We start from the raw sequence: 21,064 nt of genomic DNA on the forward strand, positions 1-21,064 counted from the left end.
TATTAGAGCAGGAAAGGACGTAGAGACAATCTAGAGCTTCTCCTTCTTTTTATCAAGTGGGATTCAGAGAGGTTAATGTGACTTAACCAGAGTCTCTTTCATTCAGATTGCTGCCATTGGGCAGAGGTGGTCAGGCAGGTACACCTACACTGTTCACCTCTATCCTAACAGGTAGCCACATAGCTGAAGAGTTGAAGGAGGGTGGTTATAAGAACAGCAGAGGCTTGTAGATAGAGCTCTCATACTTGATGCTAGAAGCCCATTCCTAGTAGGCACTTAGGAATGGTATTCAAGGCGGTAACACTCACATCTTGGTTCAAAGAGGTGGCAGCAACTGCCACTACAACTCACAAAAGCCAATGCATAACTTTAACAACTTATTCCTCAAGGTCCTCTCATGATTCTTAGGGAGATGGAAGCAGGTGGCACTGTGGTTAGCTCTGATCTAGCAATTCCACTTTGGGAATCTATCCCAGAGAAATAATGGTACCAGTATTTAAAGATATATGTACAAGGATGTTTATTAAAGTATTTCCTGTAGCAGTACGAAACCACAACTGAAACTTGAAAACACCCACATGTTCATCAATATAAGACGAAGTGACTAAAACTGTGATCCAGCTATGCTATGCAAAGGTTGACAACAAATCGTTATCTGTTAGTCTAAGTAGTTAAATCTATAGGATAACATATATAAGATCTCATTGCTGTAAAAAACAGAACAATCACAAAACATTTATACATGTACATACACACATTTGTTTACATAAGTAAATAAATATATAAATAAATAAAATATAGACTGTTAAGATTTGCAACTCAGGATGAAGGGTTGTAGAGGCAACTAGACTTTTTTAAATCATCTATCTTTATATTGTGTTTTTGGCAGTGGTGAACATTTGTATGCTTATTTTCTTCATTTGTGAACCAGAGATAATAACAAATTTCTCACACAATTGCTGCTAGAATTAAATGAAATAACATATGTGCAGTGCCCGGCACTTTGCTGTTAGTGCTGTTGAATTGATTCAGACTTCTGGTGACCCTGTGTACAGAAAAGCGGGACCCTGCCCAGTCTTTTTTGCACCATCCTCTCCCTTCCAGCGCTTTATCAGACAATGCTCCACTGCTATTCACAGAGCTTTCATGGCCAATTTTTTCAGAAGTGAGTGGCCAGTTCTTTCTTCCTAGTCTGTCTTAGTCTGGAAGCTCCACTGAAACCTGTCCACCATGGGTGACCCGATGGTATTTGAAATACTGGTGGCATAGCTATCAGCATCACAACAACATGCAGCTGCCACAGCATGCCGCAATATGCCTGGTTTCCTGCCTGGAAAATGAACCCAGGCCAAGTCAGTAAGAGTACTGAATCTTAACCAATGGGCCACCAGGGCTGGCTGCCTGGCACTTGGTAAGTACCTAATTCATCACACTATTATTATCTTTTGCTTTCATACCGACAGCCTTCTTTTGTCCATTTATAGTGTTTTATATAAAACAGTCTGTCTTTAAAAAATATTGTGTTCAATATCCATAGATCCAAAATGTATAGAAAAATAAAAGCTACCTTATTAAGTGAAATTAACACTCAAACTCTAATGAGGTTAGCTTCATAATACTTTAATAGGCACTAAAAAAATTAAGATTAAATAAAAGTATCTAAGGAGCACTGTGTGGCTATGGCAAATTCCTTAACTTCTCTAACTATAAATGATCTTTGTAAGATGATGATAATGTCTTCTCTGTTTTCTTCTCAAAAGTTTGAAGTGAAAGACGATGTTTGTGGAAATGCTTTGGAATCTGAAAGTACTATACAGATGAATAGTTGTTTTAAAACTAGGATTGTGCCTATGCATAAGCATGAAGTTCAAGATTATTTAAAAATCAAATATACTAAGTAATTTAAATACTAAAAAAAGATACTGAAAAGTAACTTAGTATCTCAAAGATGCTAAAGTGATTTAGAAAGCCAAAGAACTGTTAAAGGAAGCTGTGGTATTGTGGACCATCAGAACTCAATTCCTACCCAGACTCTGACACTCCTGTTAGTCACTTAATATCTCTGGGGAAGTTTTTTTGTAAGAATAATTATGGTAATACCTGTTTTCCACTGGTATTGTGAGGGCAAAATGAGACAGTCTATGCTAGCGTTTCTCAACACTATCAGCTCTAATGACTCTCTTTTATATTGAATACTTTAAGAAATAGAATTCCCTATATTGAAATGAAACTCTTAGACCACTAACTGTAACCAAGTATCTAGGCTCCTCCTCTTCCTTTTAGGAACTCTAAAATCTAAACCCTTTTAGCAATCCCTTTTAGAACCCTCCCCCTAAGCTGGCTCAGTTAAAAGCTGCATTCCTCTCCTTCCCTTTGTCCCTGGGTATGGTCACGTTACTAAATTTTACCAGTGGGATGTGAGAGAAATGACATGTGCAGCTCCAAGTTCATGTTTTCTTATTCGGCACTCCTTTTCCATTTTACTTCTGTCCATGGGCCAGAATGTGGATTTGACAGTGCCATCAACTTTTGACCATATAGATGAACACCACACCCTAGGGACTGGCGTAACAATAACACAGAAGGAACTTGGGAGTCTGGATGATCTTGTGGGGCAAGGCCTGTTCCCACCCTGGATCACTGGCTCACCTTTGGTCAGGTATGCGATAAAGAGATAAACTTCTATCTTATATGACTTACTATAATTTGGAGTCTCCTTGCTCCAGCATTATAATCTGTACCCTAATTAATACATCTGACTACACGAATAATTTCAAAAACCTATAACTGTAACATAAAAGAAAATATATTTATAATAAAATAAAATGTATTTATACATGTATATGCTTTGGAACAACTACATTGAAGAGATAATCAATAAGATAAATGCCAGTCATCCCTATCATGAATAAGTTTGGATATAAGTGAACTAAGATGATCAAAGTCATTCTGTATGGGATCAGGAAATTTTACCTGAAGTAGTGGTGGACACAAGAGCAGAGACTACTTTTAGGCTAGGCAGTGACGGACCAGACATTTGTATATGATGAGAGAACAGAAACTGTTAACTGAAATAGAGATAATATTCCAAAATAAATTACAGATTGTCCGAGTATAGAAAATGAGAAGTATAATATTATCCCAAATGAGCTTGGCAAAATAATTCCCAATAGGGAAAATAATTCTCTAACTATGACATGGGATGACCTAGAAACAAAATATCACAGAAAATACATCTCCTTTCTTGAAATCCCACAACATATCAGGGCACACATTCAGTCTCCAGTACTTGAAAAGAACTTGACCATAACTGTCAATAGATGCAGAAGAATATCTTGATGATAATTGGAAACAGAAGCAATAATATAAGATGTAATACAGAATTTTAAGGCATAATTTTGGGGACAATATCAGAGTAAGATTGGAAAACAACAGGCTACCCAAAAAATAATTTCAATATATAATGTTTATAACATAGATTTCTTATCATCATTCTAAAATATTTACAAATATAAAGGGTAGCAATACAATGAAATATTTCTAAATGTTATTTTTTAAAATTCAATGAGATCAATGCATTTCATGTATTTGTTAATTCAGTAATATTTGATTTGAAGACTGTTAAAAGGCACCTCAAATTTCCTGTTACATATTTGTAAATGTTTCCCATGGTTTTTCAGTATCTGCACTTCTATAGTTTACAGCTAAATATATAGCTGGAAATATTACAATATACTGAGTAGAAAATAAGCAAATTATTCAATAATTTTGAGAACAATGTGTTTATTCCATTTCAGCTTCCCTCTCCATAATAGGCCTTCTAAATTCTTTGGCTTTTTGTTTAACATGTTGCGTTTCAGGATTATTTTGTATTAAATCACTATACAATTACATTTATAGTTTGTTGAGTCCAGCAGCACATTCAAAAGTCATGACAAATGTTGGATAGTTCTTGTATACAGTTCTGTTCCACACATTGCAAGATATCTAATGTCCTTAACCTTTGCTCCATAAAATGCATATACTCTCCCAAATTACTGAAGCCCACAAGGCAGGGTCTCTCAAACTAACTGTGGTAAAAGGACCACTTTTCCCCTTCAATCTGTCCAAGAGCTATACTTTTATAAAATTTTAAAAACGAGAGTTATTAGGAAAAAAAATGAAATAAAAACCAAAGACACACAAAATACAAGTTTCATTTTATTGTTACATTCAACAGACAAAAATTACTCTGTCAAATTACTATACAAGTTTCTAAATGGTTACCCTCATTTTTTACTTTTATCTCATTGCAGACCAATAATAAGTAGTTCATAGACCAACTCTGGTCCATGGACCACACTTTGAATACCACTGTCCTAGAGATAGTACCACTTTCATTGAGAATGACTGGTAAAAATAAAGCAATATATAGAAAGGTTAGTTATTATCTTTATCATTCTTGATTCTAAATATCCTTTAGCAGAGACTGAAATAAACAACTCCATCCACATTAACAATCCAGCACTACCTCACATATTCCTGTCCAAATCTTCAGACATACAGGCAAGTCCTATTTCCTTTCTTTTTTAAAGGGTAACCTTGTCTTCTATGATACTGAATTCCTCTCTGCAAAGGTGCATCAACATTATTTAGCCAGCGAAAAGTCCAGATTCCTTTTACATGCCAAAAAAGTAAAAGGATAAAATAAAATCTGATTTTAAAAGGACTTATAAATATCTATATTCACAATATAAAAATGATGCTCATCTCATTGCCCATACATCTATAGGTTCATGCCCAACATCCTTTTCTGCTCTCCCAGGTTACACTCAACCTTTCCCGGGTACATCCTCTACGAACCCCACCACTCAACACAGGAAATACCACAGGGATAGGCTTTCCTTTCAATCACAATTCTTTTTCTTATGACACCAATATATTATTTGTCCAGAAGAATTTGTTTTCAGCATTGACTCTCTTTTCCAGTGGTGTCCTGTTAAGAATATTTTCACTCGAGAATGTCAAGGTTCATCCTATCCTAATCATAGTTTGGATAGTAAGCAGAGTTAACCATCTCTCTGCACATAATATAGAGAATGACATGTTCAATTTTGAAAATTCTTTTAAAGTGCTATTGAATTCACAAATTTTCATCAAACAGATTCTAGGTTTTGATGTATACAAACGGCTGATGCAGTTCTCTACTTAACTTTAAGGTAAAGTCCATATTAAGCTATGAATTTTAATTATTTAAATTTTCCATGAGATTGTTGCACACATTACAATAACATAGTATATAAAAAATAAAATATTTCAGCATATGAGTATGTACATGAAATGTAATTTAAATAAAAGCAATTGCTTGGTAACATAATATTCTATTGTTCTAATTTCTGATAACACTAATGTATGTAACCATAAATATTAAATTTCTAGGGTCAACCTAAAAAAGGAAACATACACTCAGGAAACATATATTCAGGAAAAAAAATTGATTATATGTCATTTGCTTTTAAATATTAATTTAATTTTCAAAATAGTATTAATCAAATGGAATTTGAAGTCTGTATATTTTATATAATAAAACTTGATCTTACCCTTTTCTTGGCCAACACAGAAACTTTGCCATCTGCTTTGGATTTATCTGTAAGATAATAAAGTATGGCTGCTTCAAAAAAGTGCCTATGCTCTTGTTCAAATAAATGCAACATTGCACAATTGGAATTTTCTACTTTCTCATTCTGTGATATGTGTTTTCAGTGGTTCTTTTGATCAAAAGGCTAATAAGCTCAGCTTCCCATAGCTGAGTAGAACAAAGTAATCCAAAAGTAATAACATCAGAAATTCGTATACTTATTTGACAAACACCCCCTCTTAAATCTGATTGGTTGGTTGGAAGTCCTCAAGTTAGCATCTAGTATATCTGATTTCTAGGTTCTGGTCAGCATATGTACTCTGGAACATATAGGATCTGGAATTAAATCCCAGCTACCTCCACTTGCACATCTTCTACATGCCAGACATGGGTTAAAAACTTTATATAGACAATATCTTATTTAGCCTCATGATGATCTTGCAAAGTGTGTAGTCCATCCCTTCTTCACAGCTGAGGAAGTCGAGGCTAAGATAAATTAAATACCCTGCCTGAGGTCACGCAGTGGGGCCAGACTCATCTGACTACAAGTCCCTAATCTTTATGTCAGCCGCCATTTGGGACCCCAGAGCTGCCAACAGTGCCTCAGAGAAAGACTCAGCAGGAATGAGGACTGTAACCACATACAATATAGAAAATTACTTCAAAATTTCATGCTGATATGTGCATATGTGTGTGTGTGTGTATTAGTAAAACTTATTCGCATAACCAATATTGGATTTTTAAAAAAAATGTTCAATCTGGACTTCCATAGCTGAATAGGTTATATGTAAATATTTATTCATAGATATGTTTTATAAATCTTAACATTGTAGTAATGCAAAATGGAAAGAGCTATGGACATTAATAATAAAATTTTAGTGTTACATTTAACATTAAAGAAAAATACATAAAAATTTAGTTTATCAATATAAGACTATAATTCATGACATGTAAAACAAACAAAAAGAATATTCATGCATATAAGAGTAAACAAATGCTTGCTCTCTAAAAGCAAATTTTACAGTAAAAAAAAAATTATTGGCATAAAACAGTAGATATCCAGAAGAGTAGGTTATTATATTTATACCTACAATAGGCTAGATGCATGTAAACTGCCATCTTTCCTATGTTCAGCTGTGTATTTGAAATAATCCCTTCTTCTAGAATACCCTTTCTCTGCACTGATGAATGTAGAAGAACATCCACCATCACAGATGAGTCCTCCAACTAGAAGAAATACCCACCTCTTTTGCTAATCTATAATCATCTTAGGTCACAGAACTTTCTTCCTTGTATCATGGTTACTTCTCCTTATGTCTAAGCATTCTGCAAGACTAGAATGTGTCTCAAAGGCAGGGACTATCTTTTACATGAAGTAGGTGCTCAATAATTTTTTATAACTAATAAATGTATATGTATTTTACTTGATCATGATTCTGAAATATACATTTTACCTAAACAAATTAATGTAATTTATTAATGAAAATACATAGAACATTTACGTGGTACAAGTTACCAAACTAGAAAGTGTAAGATATAAAACACAGTATATGTTCTCAGATTCTCAGTTTCTTAATTGATAAACTAGGAGTAATAATTATTTTTAGCTAATAAAAACATTTTGGGTGTGTGTGTATGTGTGAGGGAGAGAGAGATAGAGAAGCAGAGACAGAGAGAGAGAGAGAGAGATCTTAACCATTGGAATACCAGGAAAAATAGTTTATTGATGATATATTTTACTATTGTATCATCTTTTTAAGTGATTTCATCATTCTTCCACTTAAATAAATAATTATTTTAGTCTTTTTAACATAGTTGGGACTAATTGATGAGTAATAATAAAAAAGCAAAATATTTCAAGATATAGAAAAAATAAAGATCACTGAAATCTCATAATGTATTTTACATTTGTAAAAGCACCTAGTGGCACCTGATAGTAATTATAAGATAGAATAAGTTTTGTTGTATTAAAAATTTTTTTCTCCTTCTTCTTTTGAAGACCTCTAATAACAATAAAGTCATGATGAAATACCAAACTGTACATATGGTTAAAACTGTATAAAAAAAACCCTCAAAAACTAAAATTGGGTTCAATGGTCCCTGATTATATCCTGTGGGTTAATGAAAATAGAATAGAAATTTGTTATGTTTCTCCTCAAAATATATGTCATTCCTATGTAAAATTTTCAGTAGGCAGATGAATTTGGAACAGAAATATCCAAACTGTTGTTCAAGGAACTTTTATGTTCAAAAGTTGCAGAACCATCTCCCAATGCAACAAGGGAGTGTTTTGTGAAGTATCAACAACCACTCTGATTTTCAAATGCTACAGGGAAATTCTGATGTAATACTTAAAAACATTACAATTACTAGTAATTTCGCTATTAATAACAGTAGGTCCGTGTTCTACTTCAGCAACATTAACCACTTTCTAAGAGCTGAATTTTCCTTAGTGAGAAAGGTTTAATTTCTTTCCCTGAGAAATCTCTGCATGTAGGGACCCTCACATACAGAGTAAAAAGCAGTTAACAGGAAATACAGATTTGGATAATTGAAAGGGTCTTTACTCCTCCTCTGAGCTATATTCACATCATGTTTTTAAAGTGTAAAAGAGGAGCTGCAGGTAGAAAATGAAAATGTTCCAAATGAGTAGAGGTGGTTATGTCTCATGACTCATAACAGACGTTAAAAAATTTTTATTTACAACCATATTAGAGAGGAATACAAATATTGACATAAATCATTGGCTTCTCTTCCTTAAATAATTTTTTTAAAGCTTGTCCACCATTCATGGCCTCAGAAAACTGTCAGTGTGTGCTTCTTTAAATGTGATAGCTGAGAGCATTTTATTAAAAAGGTAGAGGATAGTTCAGTTTCCAGTATGGCATGTAAGAAGCTTGGAAGTCACCACACCATCCTAACAACAAGTAAAAAGCCGAACAAACTGAAAATCAATAACTCTTCTCATATCCCTCAGAGAAGTGAGGTCACAGGGCAAACTACTGCCCCCAAGTTTGGACAGACAGGTGAATACAGAGAATCATAACTTACCAGAGCAGAAATCTCAAGAACCAGTCAGTGCTGTAACTGATGAATTGCTGGACCCTCAGTGTGAACAAGCCTGAGACAAAAACTCTAGGGGGACCCAGTCACGGGGGAGAGAGACCCACTCTTGTGAGTTTACCTCCAGGAACTCTACCAGGTCCTCACAGCAAAGATTAGAGAAAAATTCCCTTGTGCTTTGGGCAGTGAGAGAAAGAAGTAACCATTCTGAAATAAGCCAGAGCATTTAGTTCTTTTTCACTAGGCCTACCCTCAAGAGAAACTATTTTACCAGAGCCTAACCTGTTGGGTTTTTTTCAGGGCTAGCCAATGTGGAGAAAGGGAAATACCCAAATCCAGCCTGATCCAGCCTTCCACGTGGGAGAAAGGAAATATCCAATTCTGGCCACCTTTAGCCATCTTGTACCACCGAAGGGAGTGAAAAAAAAATGAGAAGGACTTGTGAAGTTCAAAGTCCAGGACTGAAACCTAATCATTGGACTATAGAACGCTTCCTCTACCCCACACACCTTACCACTATACTACTAAAGGCCTATTCACCACAGCTCCTTTTACCCAGTACCTCATTTCACCTTGACACCAAAAATTACAAGGCATACTAAAAGGCAAAAAACAGTTTGAAGTAACAGAGCCAGCAACAGAAGCAGATGCAGATATGTCAAAGATGTTGGAATTATCAAACAGTGAATTTAAAACAATTATGGTTAATATACTAAGTGTTCTAATGTTAAAAGTAGACAACATGCAAGAACAGATGGGTAATGTAAGCAGAGAGATGGAAATTCTAAGAAATAACAAAAAACAAATGCTAGAGACCAAAAACACCAAAACAGATTTGAAGAATGCCTTTGATGGACTCATCAGTAGTCTGGACCCAGCTGAAAGAATCTCTGAGCCTCAGGATACATCAATAGAAATTTCAAAAAATAAAAAGCAAAGCTAAAAAAGACTGAAAAAAACCCCAAAACAGAACAGAATATCCAAGATCTATGGCATAACCACAGAAGTGTAACATATGTGTAATGGGAATATTAGGAGGAAAAGAAAAAGTAAGAAGAAATATTTGAAGCAATGACTGAGAATTCCTCCAAATTAATGTCAGACACCAAACCACAGATAGAGGAAGTTCAGAGAATAGCAAGTAGGATAAATGCCAATAAAAACTACATCTAGGCATATCATATTTAAACCACAGGAAATCGAAGATAAAGAAAATATCTTGAAAGACGTCAGGGGGGGAAAACGCCTACCTATGAAGGAGCAAAGATAATAATTTCATCCAAAGTATCCTCAGAAATCATGCAAGCAAGAAGAGGATGGAGTGAAATATTTAGCATTGAGGGGAAAAAAACCCCCGCCAAATTAGAATTCTGTACACCGTGAAATTATCCTTCAAAAGTAAAGGAATACATATTTTGTTGGACAAAGAAAAATTGAGGGAATTTGTTGCCAGTAGACCTGCCTTGCAAGAAATGTTAAAAAAGAGAAGAAAATGATACAGATCAGATAAAGAGAGGAGGAGCATCAGATAATGATTAAGTGAAGGTAAAATAAAAACTTTTATTTTTCTTATTCTTAATGTATCTACCAGGAAACAGTTTGTTCAAAATAATAATAGTTGGGGCTGGCCTGGTGGCACAGCGGTTAAGTTTGCACCTTCCACTTTGGTGGCCTGGGGTTCGCCAGTTCAGATCCCAGGTGCCAACACGGCACCGCTTGGCAAGCTATGCTGTGATAGGCGTCCCACATATAAAGTAGAGGAAGATGGGCATGGATATTAGCTCAGGGCCAGTCTTCCTCAGCAAAAAGAGGAGGATTGGCAGCAGATGTTAGCTTAGGGCTAATCTTCCTCAAAAAATAAATAAATAAATAAATAAAATAATAATAGTACCAATATATTCAATTATGTATGCTTATGTGTGTACATATATATATATATAAAAGCATGCTTATATGCTTATGTATATATATATATGCTTTTGTATATGCATAGGTACATGTTTATGTATAATGCAATGATGACAGCAATGATACAACGGACAAAGGAAGAATTAGAAAATTTTGTTATTATAAGGTACAAGCATTACTTATAAAGTGGTATAGTGCTATTTGAAAGTGGACTTGGATAACTTGTGAATGAATATTGCAAACTCTAGGAAAACAATTAAAAAAGTTAAAAAGAAAGTATCATTACTATGATAAGAAAGGAGAGAATAGAATTATATAAAATACTCAGTTAAAACCACAAAAGGTAGAGAAAGAGTGGAAGAAAAAATAAGAACAAAAAATAAGGGAAAGGAATATAAAACTGTAACAAATATGGTAGACATTAATCCAAATGTATCAATAATCACTTTAAATGTCAATGATCTAAATATACCAAATAAAAGACAGAGACTGTCAGAATGGATCAACAAATAGGACCCAACTATATGTTGTCTACAAAAAACTCACTTTAAATATAAACATGTATATAGGTTAAAAATAAAAGGATAGAGAAAGATATACTATGTTAACATTAATTAAAACAAAGCAGGAGTAACTCTACTAATTTCAGACAGAGCAGACTTCAGAGCAAGGAAAACTATGAGGGATAAAGGGGAGCATTACATAATGATAAAGTAGTCAATACTCCAAAACATAACATCATTAATGTGAATGTGCCTAACAACAGAGTGTCAAAATATGTGAGACAAAAATTGACAGAACTCAAGAAGAAAGAAATGAATCAACTATTCTAATTGGAGACTTTAACACACTTCCATCAGAAATGGATAGATAAGAGCAAGCAGAAATCAGTAAGAATATAGTTGAACTTAACACCATCAACCAACTGGATAATAGACATCTACAGGCTACTTCATCCAACAACAGCAAAATAAAGATTCTTCTCAAGGTCATTTGGAACATTCACCAAGATAGACTACATTCTGGGCCATGAAACACACCTTAACAAATTTAAAAAAAATAGATGTCATATAATAGTCTGCCCTCAAACCACATGGAAACTAGAAATCAAAAACAGAAAGATAATTGGAAAACCAAAGTACTTAGAGATTAAACAACATGTTTCTAAATAACACATGGTCAAAAAAGAAATCTCAAGAGAAATTTAAAAATACGTTGAACTAAATGAAAATAAAAATACAGCTTATCAAAATTTGTGATATGCAGTGAAAGCAGTATTTAGAGGGGAATTTATAGTATTGAAAACATATTATGAAAGAATAAAGATCAAAAATAAATAATCTAAGCTTCCACCTTCAGAAACTCAGAGAAAGAAGAGCAAGTTAAATCTAAGGTAAACATAAGAAAAGAAAAATTAGAGCAGAAACCAATGAAATTGAAAACAGGAAGTCAACAGAGAAAATAAACAAAATGAAAGGTGTTTCTTTGAAAAGATCAATAAAGTCAATAAGCCTCTAGCCAGAATTAATCAAGAAAAAAAGAGAGAAAACATAAATTACTAATGTCCAAAATGAAAGAAAGGACATCACTACAGATCCCATGGACAGTAAAAGGATAATAAAGGAATGTTATGAGTAACTCTATGTCCACAACTTTGATAACCTAGATGAAAGGGACCAATTCCTTGAAAGACACTTTCTGCCAAAAGTCACACAAGAGGAAATACACAATCTGAAGGGACCTATATCTACTTAAAAAATTAAATCAATATAATAACCTTCCAAAACAGTAAGCAGCAAGCCCAGATGAGTTCAGTGGTGAATTCTGCCAAAGATTTAAGGAAGAAATTATACCAATTCCCTATCAACTCTTACAGAAGATAGAAGCAGAGGGAATACTTCCTAACTCATTCAATGAGGCCAGTATTATCCTAATAACAAAACTAAATAAAGACATTACAAAAAAACTACAGACCAATATCTCTCATGAACACAGATGAGAAAAACTCCTCAACAAAATATTAGGAAATCAAATCTAATAATGTATAAAAAGAATTACATACCACAGCCAAGTAGGGTTTATTCCAGGTAAACAAGGCTGGTTCAACATTCAAAATCAATTAATGCGATTCATGACATCAACAGGCAAAAGAAGAAAAGTTACATGATCATATCAATAAATGCAGATAAAGCATTTGACAAAAGCCAACACTTATTCACAACAAAAATTCTCAGTAAACTAGAAATAGGGGGAAACTTCCTCAACTTGATAAGGAGAATCTACAAAAACCTACAGCTAACATCATACTTAATGGTGAGAAACTCCCACTAAGATCAAGAATAAGTCAAGGACGTTTCCCCCCACTACTCTTTTCAATATCATACTGAAACTCATAGCCAATGCAATAACACAAGAAAAAGAAAGAAAAGTACAGATTGAGAAGAAAGAAAGAAAACTGTCTTTGTTCGCTGATGACATGGTCATCTATGTAGAAAATCCAAAAGAATCAAGAAAAATACTCCTGGAACAAATAACTGATTATAACAAGGTTGCAGGACACGAGGTTAATATATAAAAGTCAATCACTTTCCTATTTATCAGCAATGAGCAAGTGGCATTTGAAGTTAAAAGCGCATTTCCATTTACACTACTGACACCCAAAATGAAATACTTAGGCATAAATCTAACAAAATAAAGACAAGACCTATGTGAGGAAAACTAGAAAACTCTGATGATCAAAGAAGACCTAAATAAATGTGGATATAGTTCATGTTCATGTATGGAAGACTCATAACTGTCAAGATGTCAGTTCTTCCTAACTTGATCTATAGATTCAATGCAATCTTAATCAAAATCCCATCAAGTTATTTTGTAAATATCAACAAGCTGATTCTCTAGTTCATATGCAGTGGCCAAGACCCAGCTTAGCCAACACAGTATTGAAAAGGACAAAATCAGAGGCCTGATACTACCTGACTTCAAAACTTACTATAAAGCTACAATAATCAAGACAGTGCAGTATTGGGAAAAGAATAAAAAAAGACCAATGAAACAGAGTAGAAGAGTCCAGAATGGACTCACATAAATACAGCTAACTGACCTTTGACAAAGGAGCAAAGACAATATGATGGAGAAAAGATAGTGTTTCAACCAATGATGTTAGAACAACTAGATATCCATATGCCAAAAAAACGAATCTAGACACAGGACTTACACCTTTCACAAACATCAACTTAAAATGGATCACAGATCTAAATGTAAAATGCAAAACTATACTGAACACTGGACACCACCAAATGCAGGTGAGGATGTGGAGAAACAGGATGTCATTCATTACTTGCAGGGATGCAAAATAGTACAACCACTTTGGAAGATAGTTTGGCGGTTTCTTATAAAACCAAACATACTTTTACCATATAACTGAGCAGTCATGCTCCTTGGTATTTACCCAAAGGAGCTGAAAACTTACATCCACAGAAAAACCTGTACACAGATGTTTATAGCAGCTTTATTCATAATTGTCAAAACTTGAAAACAACCAAGATATCCTTCAGTAGGTGAATGGATAAATAAACTGTGGTACATACAAACACTGGAATATTATTCAGTGCTAAAAAATAAAAGCTATAAAGACATGGGGGAAACTTAAATGCATATTACTAAATGAAAGAAGCCAATCTGAAAAGGCTACATATTATATGATTCCAACGATATGACATTCTGGAAAAACATATGACATACTATCTATGGAGACAGTAAATAGATCAGTGGTTGCCAGGTGTTGGTGGAGGAGTAGGAATGGGGGAGGAATGAATAGGTGAAACACAGGGGATTTTTAGGGCAGTGAAATGATTTTATATGATACTACAGCAGCGAATACATGACATTATACATTTGTCAAAACTCAGAATGTACAACACAAAGAGTGAACCCTAATGTAAACTATGGACTTTGGGTGATAATGATGTGTCAATCTTGGTTCATAGATTGCAACAAATGTATCACTATGGTGCTGGATATTGATAGTGCGGGATGCTGTCGGGGGGGGGCAGGGTGGCAGGGGGCATATGGGAACTCTGTACTTTCTGGTTAATTCTGCTGTAAACCTAAAACAGCTCTAAAAAATAAAGTCAATTAAAAAAAAACAACAAATAATTCTGGGGAAAAAAAGGTAGAGATAAAAATATCCACTCTAAAATATAGAGCATGTAAGAAAATATTAACCCTGACAAGAACAAAAAATCCAAAGGCTTAATTATAAAGAGACTATATGGGTAACACTCTATTCATTTTAAAAATATGACTACAACTAAGACAAAAAATAAAAAATGTTGGAGAGGTTGTGGAGAAAAGAGAACCCTCATACATTGCTGCTGGGAATGCAAACTGGTGCAGCCACTATGGAAAACAGTATGGAGATTTCTCAAACTAAAAATAGAAATACCATATGACCCAGCTATCCCACTACTGGGTATCTATCCAAAGAACTTGAAATCAACAATTCAAAGTGACATATGCACCCCTATGTTCATTGCAGCATTATTCACAACAGCTAAGCCATGGAAGCAACCCAAGTGTCCACTGACTGATGATTGGATAAAGATGATGTGGGATATATATACAATGGAATACTACTCAGCCATAAAAATAGACAAAATCGTCCCATTTGAAACAACATGGATGGACCTAGAGGGTATTATCTTAAACGAAATAAGCCAGATGGAGAAAGACAAACACCAGATAATTTCACTCATGTGAAAGACAAACACACACACAGACAAAGAGAACAGTTCAGTGGTTACTGGGGGAAGGGGGCTGGGGAGTGGGCACAGCGGGTGAAGGGCAGCACTTATATGGTGATGGATAAGTAATAATGTACAACTGAAATTTCATAATGTTGTAAACTATTGTGAACTCAATAAAAAAAAAAAAGAGAGAACTTCCAAAAAAAATATCTATATAATTACAATGAATGTTCTTATATAAGAAAAAGCTTTCTAGCCCCAGGAGAAGAATTCTTACTTGGAGTAATAGTTAATACAACAGAAACGGGTCAACCAAATCTTGTGGACAGGACTTTAAAATTTGTTATAGTATGATTGGATCGATCTTTACATATCAAATACTGACCCTGAAGATTTCAACAATTAAAGAGCTGCATCAAACATAATAGTGTGTCAATTTCAGCAGGGTAGGAAGAATTTCGGCCAAAAAATGAGTAGTAATTATCTCTGGGTTAGAAGAAGAAATTTCTGGGTGAAGAAATCTCCAAAGTTGCTAAGATGAAATGTGTGGTTTGCTTCTAAGCTACTCACCTTTTGTAAGATATCTGAATAATGGCTAATTATCTCTCAAAACTACTTTTGAACACAGTAAGAAGCTGAATATGTACTAGAATTCACCCTGGAAGCTAAGCAGACAAAAGGGTTAAATTGTCTATTTTGGAGATAGTGAAGAGTGAGTATGAAATGAGTGAGCCTGTTATGACAGGCTGAACTCCAGGAAGTCTATCCATGCCCCTCCATTTTGGCTATCTCAGGGCCAAAATGAAAGTCTTTAGGCATATGGCTTTCTATAATCAGACTGAATTACATCAAATTCTGCACGCAAAAATCATCAGATTTTCAGCAAGAAAATGGTCTGCTGCTGCAAAACCAATCAGAAATAACCCCTCTCCAGAGTCTCTGGACAAGCAAGAATGCCAAAAGACCCAGACATAAACACCCTGGCACACACAGCAACAGCAAAGACATGGTTCCATAACTTATTGAGAGAGCGGATCTACTCCTAGTGTGAAATGGCTGTAATATAACGTTAAAAAGTAAATGACTATATTGCTTCAAAGTATTAATGTCTTAAAAAACGAAATATTTCAAAGTTTATTTTGGTTACACAAGAGAAATGCATAGTCTGTGCAAAACACAAAATTGTATTTGTGACAACAGAGTGAGTTCAACCTTTATTGCTAATAAACCAAGACATTATATCTTGAGCATAAGGAATAAAACTACATTTGAGGTAATAAACGTCTCTTTTCCTCATCTCCAAATAGTTGTGCTAGTCACTCTTTTTCCACTCTTTTCGAACATACTTATTTGCTTTAAAATCTAAACTTACATGACTGGGTTAATATTTAAACTTTTTCTTAAATACAATGTTTTCACATATAACTTTTAAAATTACATATTAAATTTTTCCAAAGGAGAAAAAAATATCACTGCTACTTTAAAATCAGTCATCACCAAAAGCCAGATCCTTCCATAGAGTAATCTGTTTTAGAACTTAAGGTGATAAAGTAACGAGAGATCTTGTAAGATAAAAAATTATGATCACTAAGCAGAAAAATTTAAAGACATATTTGTTTATTGAAAATTATCACTTTTATGGGACAATCATATTCTTTTGGAATTAAAAATGTATTATACTGACCATAATCCCTATGATGAACTCATTTAAAAAGCTATCTATAAACCATAATATTTATGATTCAAAAAGAACTTTTTATTTTTTTAAAAATAACCTGGGGTTGACCCGGTGGCATAGTGGTTAAGTTTGCACGCTCCACTTCTGTGGCCCTGAGTTCGAAGGTTCAGATCCCAGGCACCAACCTACACACCACTCATCAAGCCATGCTGTGGCAGCATCCCACAGGCAACATAGAGGAAGACTGGCACAGACGTTAGCTCAGGGCCAATCTTTCTCACCAAAAAAACAAAAACCTGAAATAAAATACTATCATTTTTTCACCTAATTAAAAAAAGTTGAAGATTATTTTTTATCTTTGCCTTGAATTTATTTAAAAATAAAACATTTTGAAGAATACTTTGTTCTGAAATAATACAGCATATCCAAGTGAAAGTTTCACCTCAAAAATATATTTTAAAGTTGTGGCTTTTAATTTTGAAATACACAAGAGGACCTTTGTAGATAGTCTAAGAGCAAAGAAGATGACAGAAGTGCTAATTAAAACCCTTGCGTTTAAATAGAGTGCATGTTTAGACACTGAAAATAGTTTCAGAGGGCAAAATACATACTATTAATCCACACGAAAATGACTTTTCAGTGGACAAAGATACACTATTTTCCTATGAAGATAAAGACAGATTTTTAAACGTGCAAACATATTTTGGAAAGCATGCATCTGAATAAATCCTTATTTTGGGGTGGTAAAAAATAAAATACTCACATACCCTTTTTTGACAGGTGGCACATTTCTAGTCTTTGCTCATGTGAGGATCCATAGAGGACGTGTGCTTCTTGTAGTGCACTTTTATACCACTTCTTCTTCTTCTTACATATTCCTGGCTAAAGAAACAGAAAAATAATAAGATTCCTTTTTTTTTTTCTTTAAAGATTGGCCCTGAGCTAACATCTGTTGCCAATCTTCCTCTTTTGCTTCTTCTTCTCCCCAGAGCCCCCCAGTACATAGTTGTATATTCTAGTTGTAGGTCCTTCTAGTTCTGCTATGTGGGATGCCACCTTAACATGGCTTGATGAGAGGTGCTAGGTCTGCACCCAGAATCTGAACCAGTGAAACCCTGGGCTACCAAAGCGGAGTGTGTGAACTTAAGCACTCAGGCATGGGGCTGGCCCCAAGATTCCTTTTTAAGTATACACTTGTTCTTTTTAGTGAGGAAGATTGGCCCTGAGCTGACATCTGTGCCAATCTTCCTCTATTTTGTATGTGGGACATTGCCACAGCATGGCTTAATGAGTGGTGTGTAGGTCTGTGTCCAGGATCTGACCCCATGAACCCCAGGCCGCAGAAACGGAGTGCAAGAACTTAACCACTATGCCACTGGGCCAGCCCCTAAATATATACTTTTGTTTTAATAGCCACTTGATCTAGCTGTTGAGCTGGAACTAAATCTAATTTAAGCAGTGTACAACATATTACTTAGACTTTGGTATCTGACATTATTTTATTATTACTTTAGAATACAGCAAAGTTGTGGAAATTTTGCACGTTAATAGCCAAAAGGGTGAGATTCTTTTTATTTATTTATTATTTATTATTTTTTTAGGAAGATTAGCTCAGAGGTAACTGCTACCAATCCTCCTCTTTTTGCTGAGAAAGAGTGACCCTGAGCTAACATCTGTGCCCATGTTCCTCTACTTTATATGTGGGACGCCTACCACAGCACGGCCTGACGAGCGGCACCATGTCCGCACCCAGGATCCAAACCAGCGAACCCCAGGCGGCCAAAGCGGAACGTGTGAACTTAACCCCTGCGCCACCGGGCTGGCCCGAGGGTGAGATTCTTGATTCAGTAAGATAATATTTTAATATGATTCATCTCACCCTTAGAACGTTACAAAAAGTTAAGATGACCAATGTAACAAAGTAGTCAATATTAATCCATTTTATTAGAATAACGTTGATTCCCTTTTAAATGGCATAGTGGTAGAATTTTAAGTAACATAGTGGTAACATAGTGGAAGTGGCAGAAATTGAAAAGTCAAGTTTCTTATTGTAAGAAAATTAATTCCATTCACATCTTGTTTTGGTGTCATGGCAGACAAGTTCCTTAAACTTTCTGTGCCCCAATTTCTTCATCTGTAAAATACGGACAACAGGTCATACATCATAAGTTTCATGAGTATGTATTAAATGAAATAACAGATGACAGTTTTCTGGCACAGTAGGTTCTCAATAAACGTTATTCTACTTGAATACAGAACTTTTTCTAAATGTTTATTTAATTTTATAAAAAATGTAATTTGAAAAGAAAAATAGAATGAAAGAATCTCTAGTTTAAAAATGACTATGGGGGCCAGCCCTGTGGCCGAGTGTTTAAGTTCATGTGCTCTGTTTCAGCAGCACAGGGTTTCGCCAGTTTGAATCCTGGACGCGGACATGGCATCACTCATCAAGCCATGCTGAGGTAGCATCCCATGTGCCACAACTAGGAGGACCCACAACTAAAAATACATAACTATGTACCGGGGGCTTTGGGAGAAAAAGGAAAAAAAAAATAAAAAATGACTATAAAAATTATCTCGCCCAATAATTTTTTCAGTGTTATTTTAGAACGTGCCCAAAAAAGGTTTTTATGTTTTTAAATGTTACAATTGATAAAGTGCATGCCATCATTTTCTTTTTGAAAACTTTACTATCAAAAAGAATACAGGTATTTCTTCTATTAATCCATATTTGCCACTTGCTTATAATAATCGTATCTTTATCTCAGATATGAGATAACTCACCCTTCACACAGAAATGGAAATCTATATAACACCTATATTCAATTCATTCAGAAAATGAAACTGTATATTTAAAGCTCTTTCTCAAATTCCACCTTATCCTTGGAGTCCCCAAATTAATATCAACTATCGGTTCCCATTACACTTAATGTTTTCATTTAATCATTTACTACATTCTGACTTTTATTATAGTTATTTGCATTCATGACTGTCTCCACCCATAAAAATGAAAGGTTCCTGAAGACAGAGATAATAAGCAACATTTCATCTTTGTATCTCTACAGTACCCATTTGCCTAATCTCACTGCATATTAAATAAGCATTCAGAAAGTGGTTTGCATGTGGTCCTGGATACTGATTTATTTGGTATAAAGGTAGTGAAACAATATGAGCAAACAAAAATCTACTTTTACACACAGAATCTTTAAATTTAATTTATTATTTCATAGGGAAAAAGATGACAAGATAGGCAGATACAGTTTGATAAACACTAGAAAATATAAACTAATTTAAGAACATTTAAGCTAGCATTTGCAGATTTAAGACATTTCTGCAACTCCAATGTTATAATGATGCTAAGTAAGAAATTATAGATACTGAAAAATCATCTAAAATCTGATATAGCAACTAAGCCATTGAAGTTAAGGAAATTTCTCGAAAAAAACCAATGCAATATATAGCTAAAGTGAACTTTGGTGAGTTTGGGTAACTGAAAAGCTTTTTTTAAAACCTGTGTCTGAGAGTCTTAAGAATTTATCAGTAAGTATGTGCCACCTAGTGGTAACACAATTAAACATCTTCTAAGGAACTCAAAAGCTAAGACTCTTATTTTATAAAGGATTTTGACCTCTAGTAAACAAAACAGCATGGTACTGGCAGAAAAACAGACATACAGATCAGTAGAACAGAAGTGAAATCCCAGAAATAAACCCACACATCCCTGGACAGCTAATCACTGACAAAGGAACCAAGAACATACAACGGAGAAAGGAAAGTCTCTTCAATAAATGGTGCTGGGAAAACTGGGCAGTCACATGAAAAGAATGAAAGTAGACCATTATCTTACACTATATACAAAAATTTACTCAAAATGGATTAAAGACTTGAATGTAAGACTTGAAACCATTAAAATCCTAGAAGAAAAACACAGGCAGTACACTCTTTGACATCAGTCTTAGTGGTATTTTTTTGAATATCATGTCTCTGTAAGCAAGGGAAACAAAAGAAAAAATAAACAAATGGGACCGCATCAAACTAAAAAGCACCTGAACA

General features: G+C 34.5%; 1 protein-coding gene across 3 annotated transcripts in view; it reads right to left on the bottom strand.

Moving 5' to 3' along the window:
• Positions 1 to 21,064, bottom strand: part of ZCWPW2 (zinc finger CW-type and PWWP domain containing 2) — a 168,256-nt gene that overhangs the window by 55,299 nt on the left and 91,893 nt on the right. For all 3 annotated transcript variants that reach the window (XM_070238091.1, XM_005600877.4, XM_070238090.1), the window contains exons 4-5: positions 17,779 to 17,893; positions 5,580 to 5,626 (exon numbers count right to left, since the gene is read on the bottom strand). In XM_070238091.1, the coding sequence (XP_070094192.1) occupies positions 5,580 to 5,626; positions 17,779 to 17,893 (162 nt within the window). The remainder of the gene's footprint in view (positions 1 to 5,579; positions 5,627 to 17,778; positions 17,894 to 21,064) is intronic.

The sequence above is a fragment of the Equus caballus genome, chromosome 16, assembly GCF_041296265.1.
Source record: "Equus caballus isolate H_3958 breed thoroughbred chromosome 16, TB-T2T, whole genome shotgun sequence".
Lineage (NCBI taxonomy): Eukaryota > Metazoa > Chordata > Mammalia > Perissodactyla > Equidae > Equus > Equus caballus.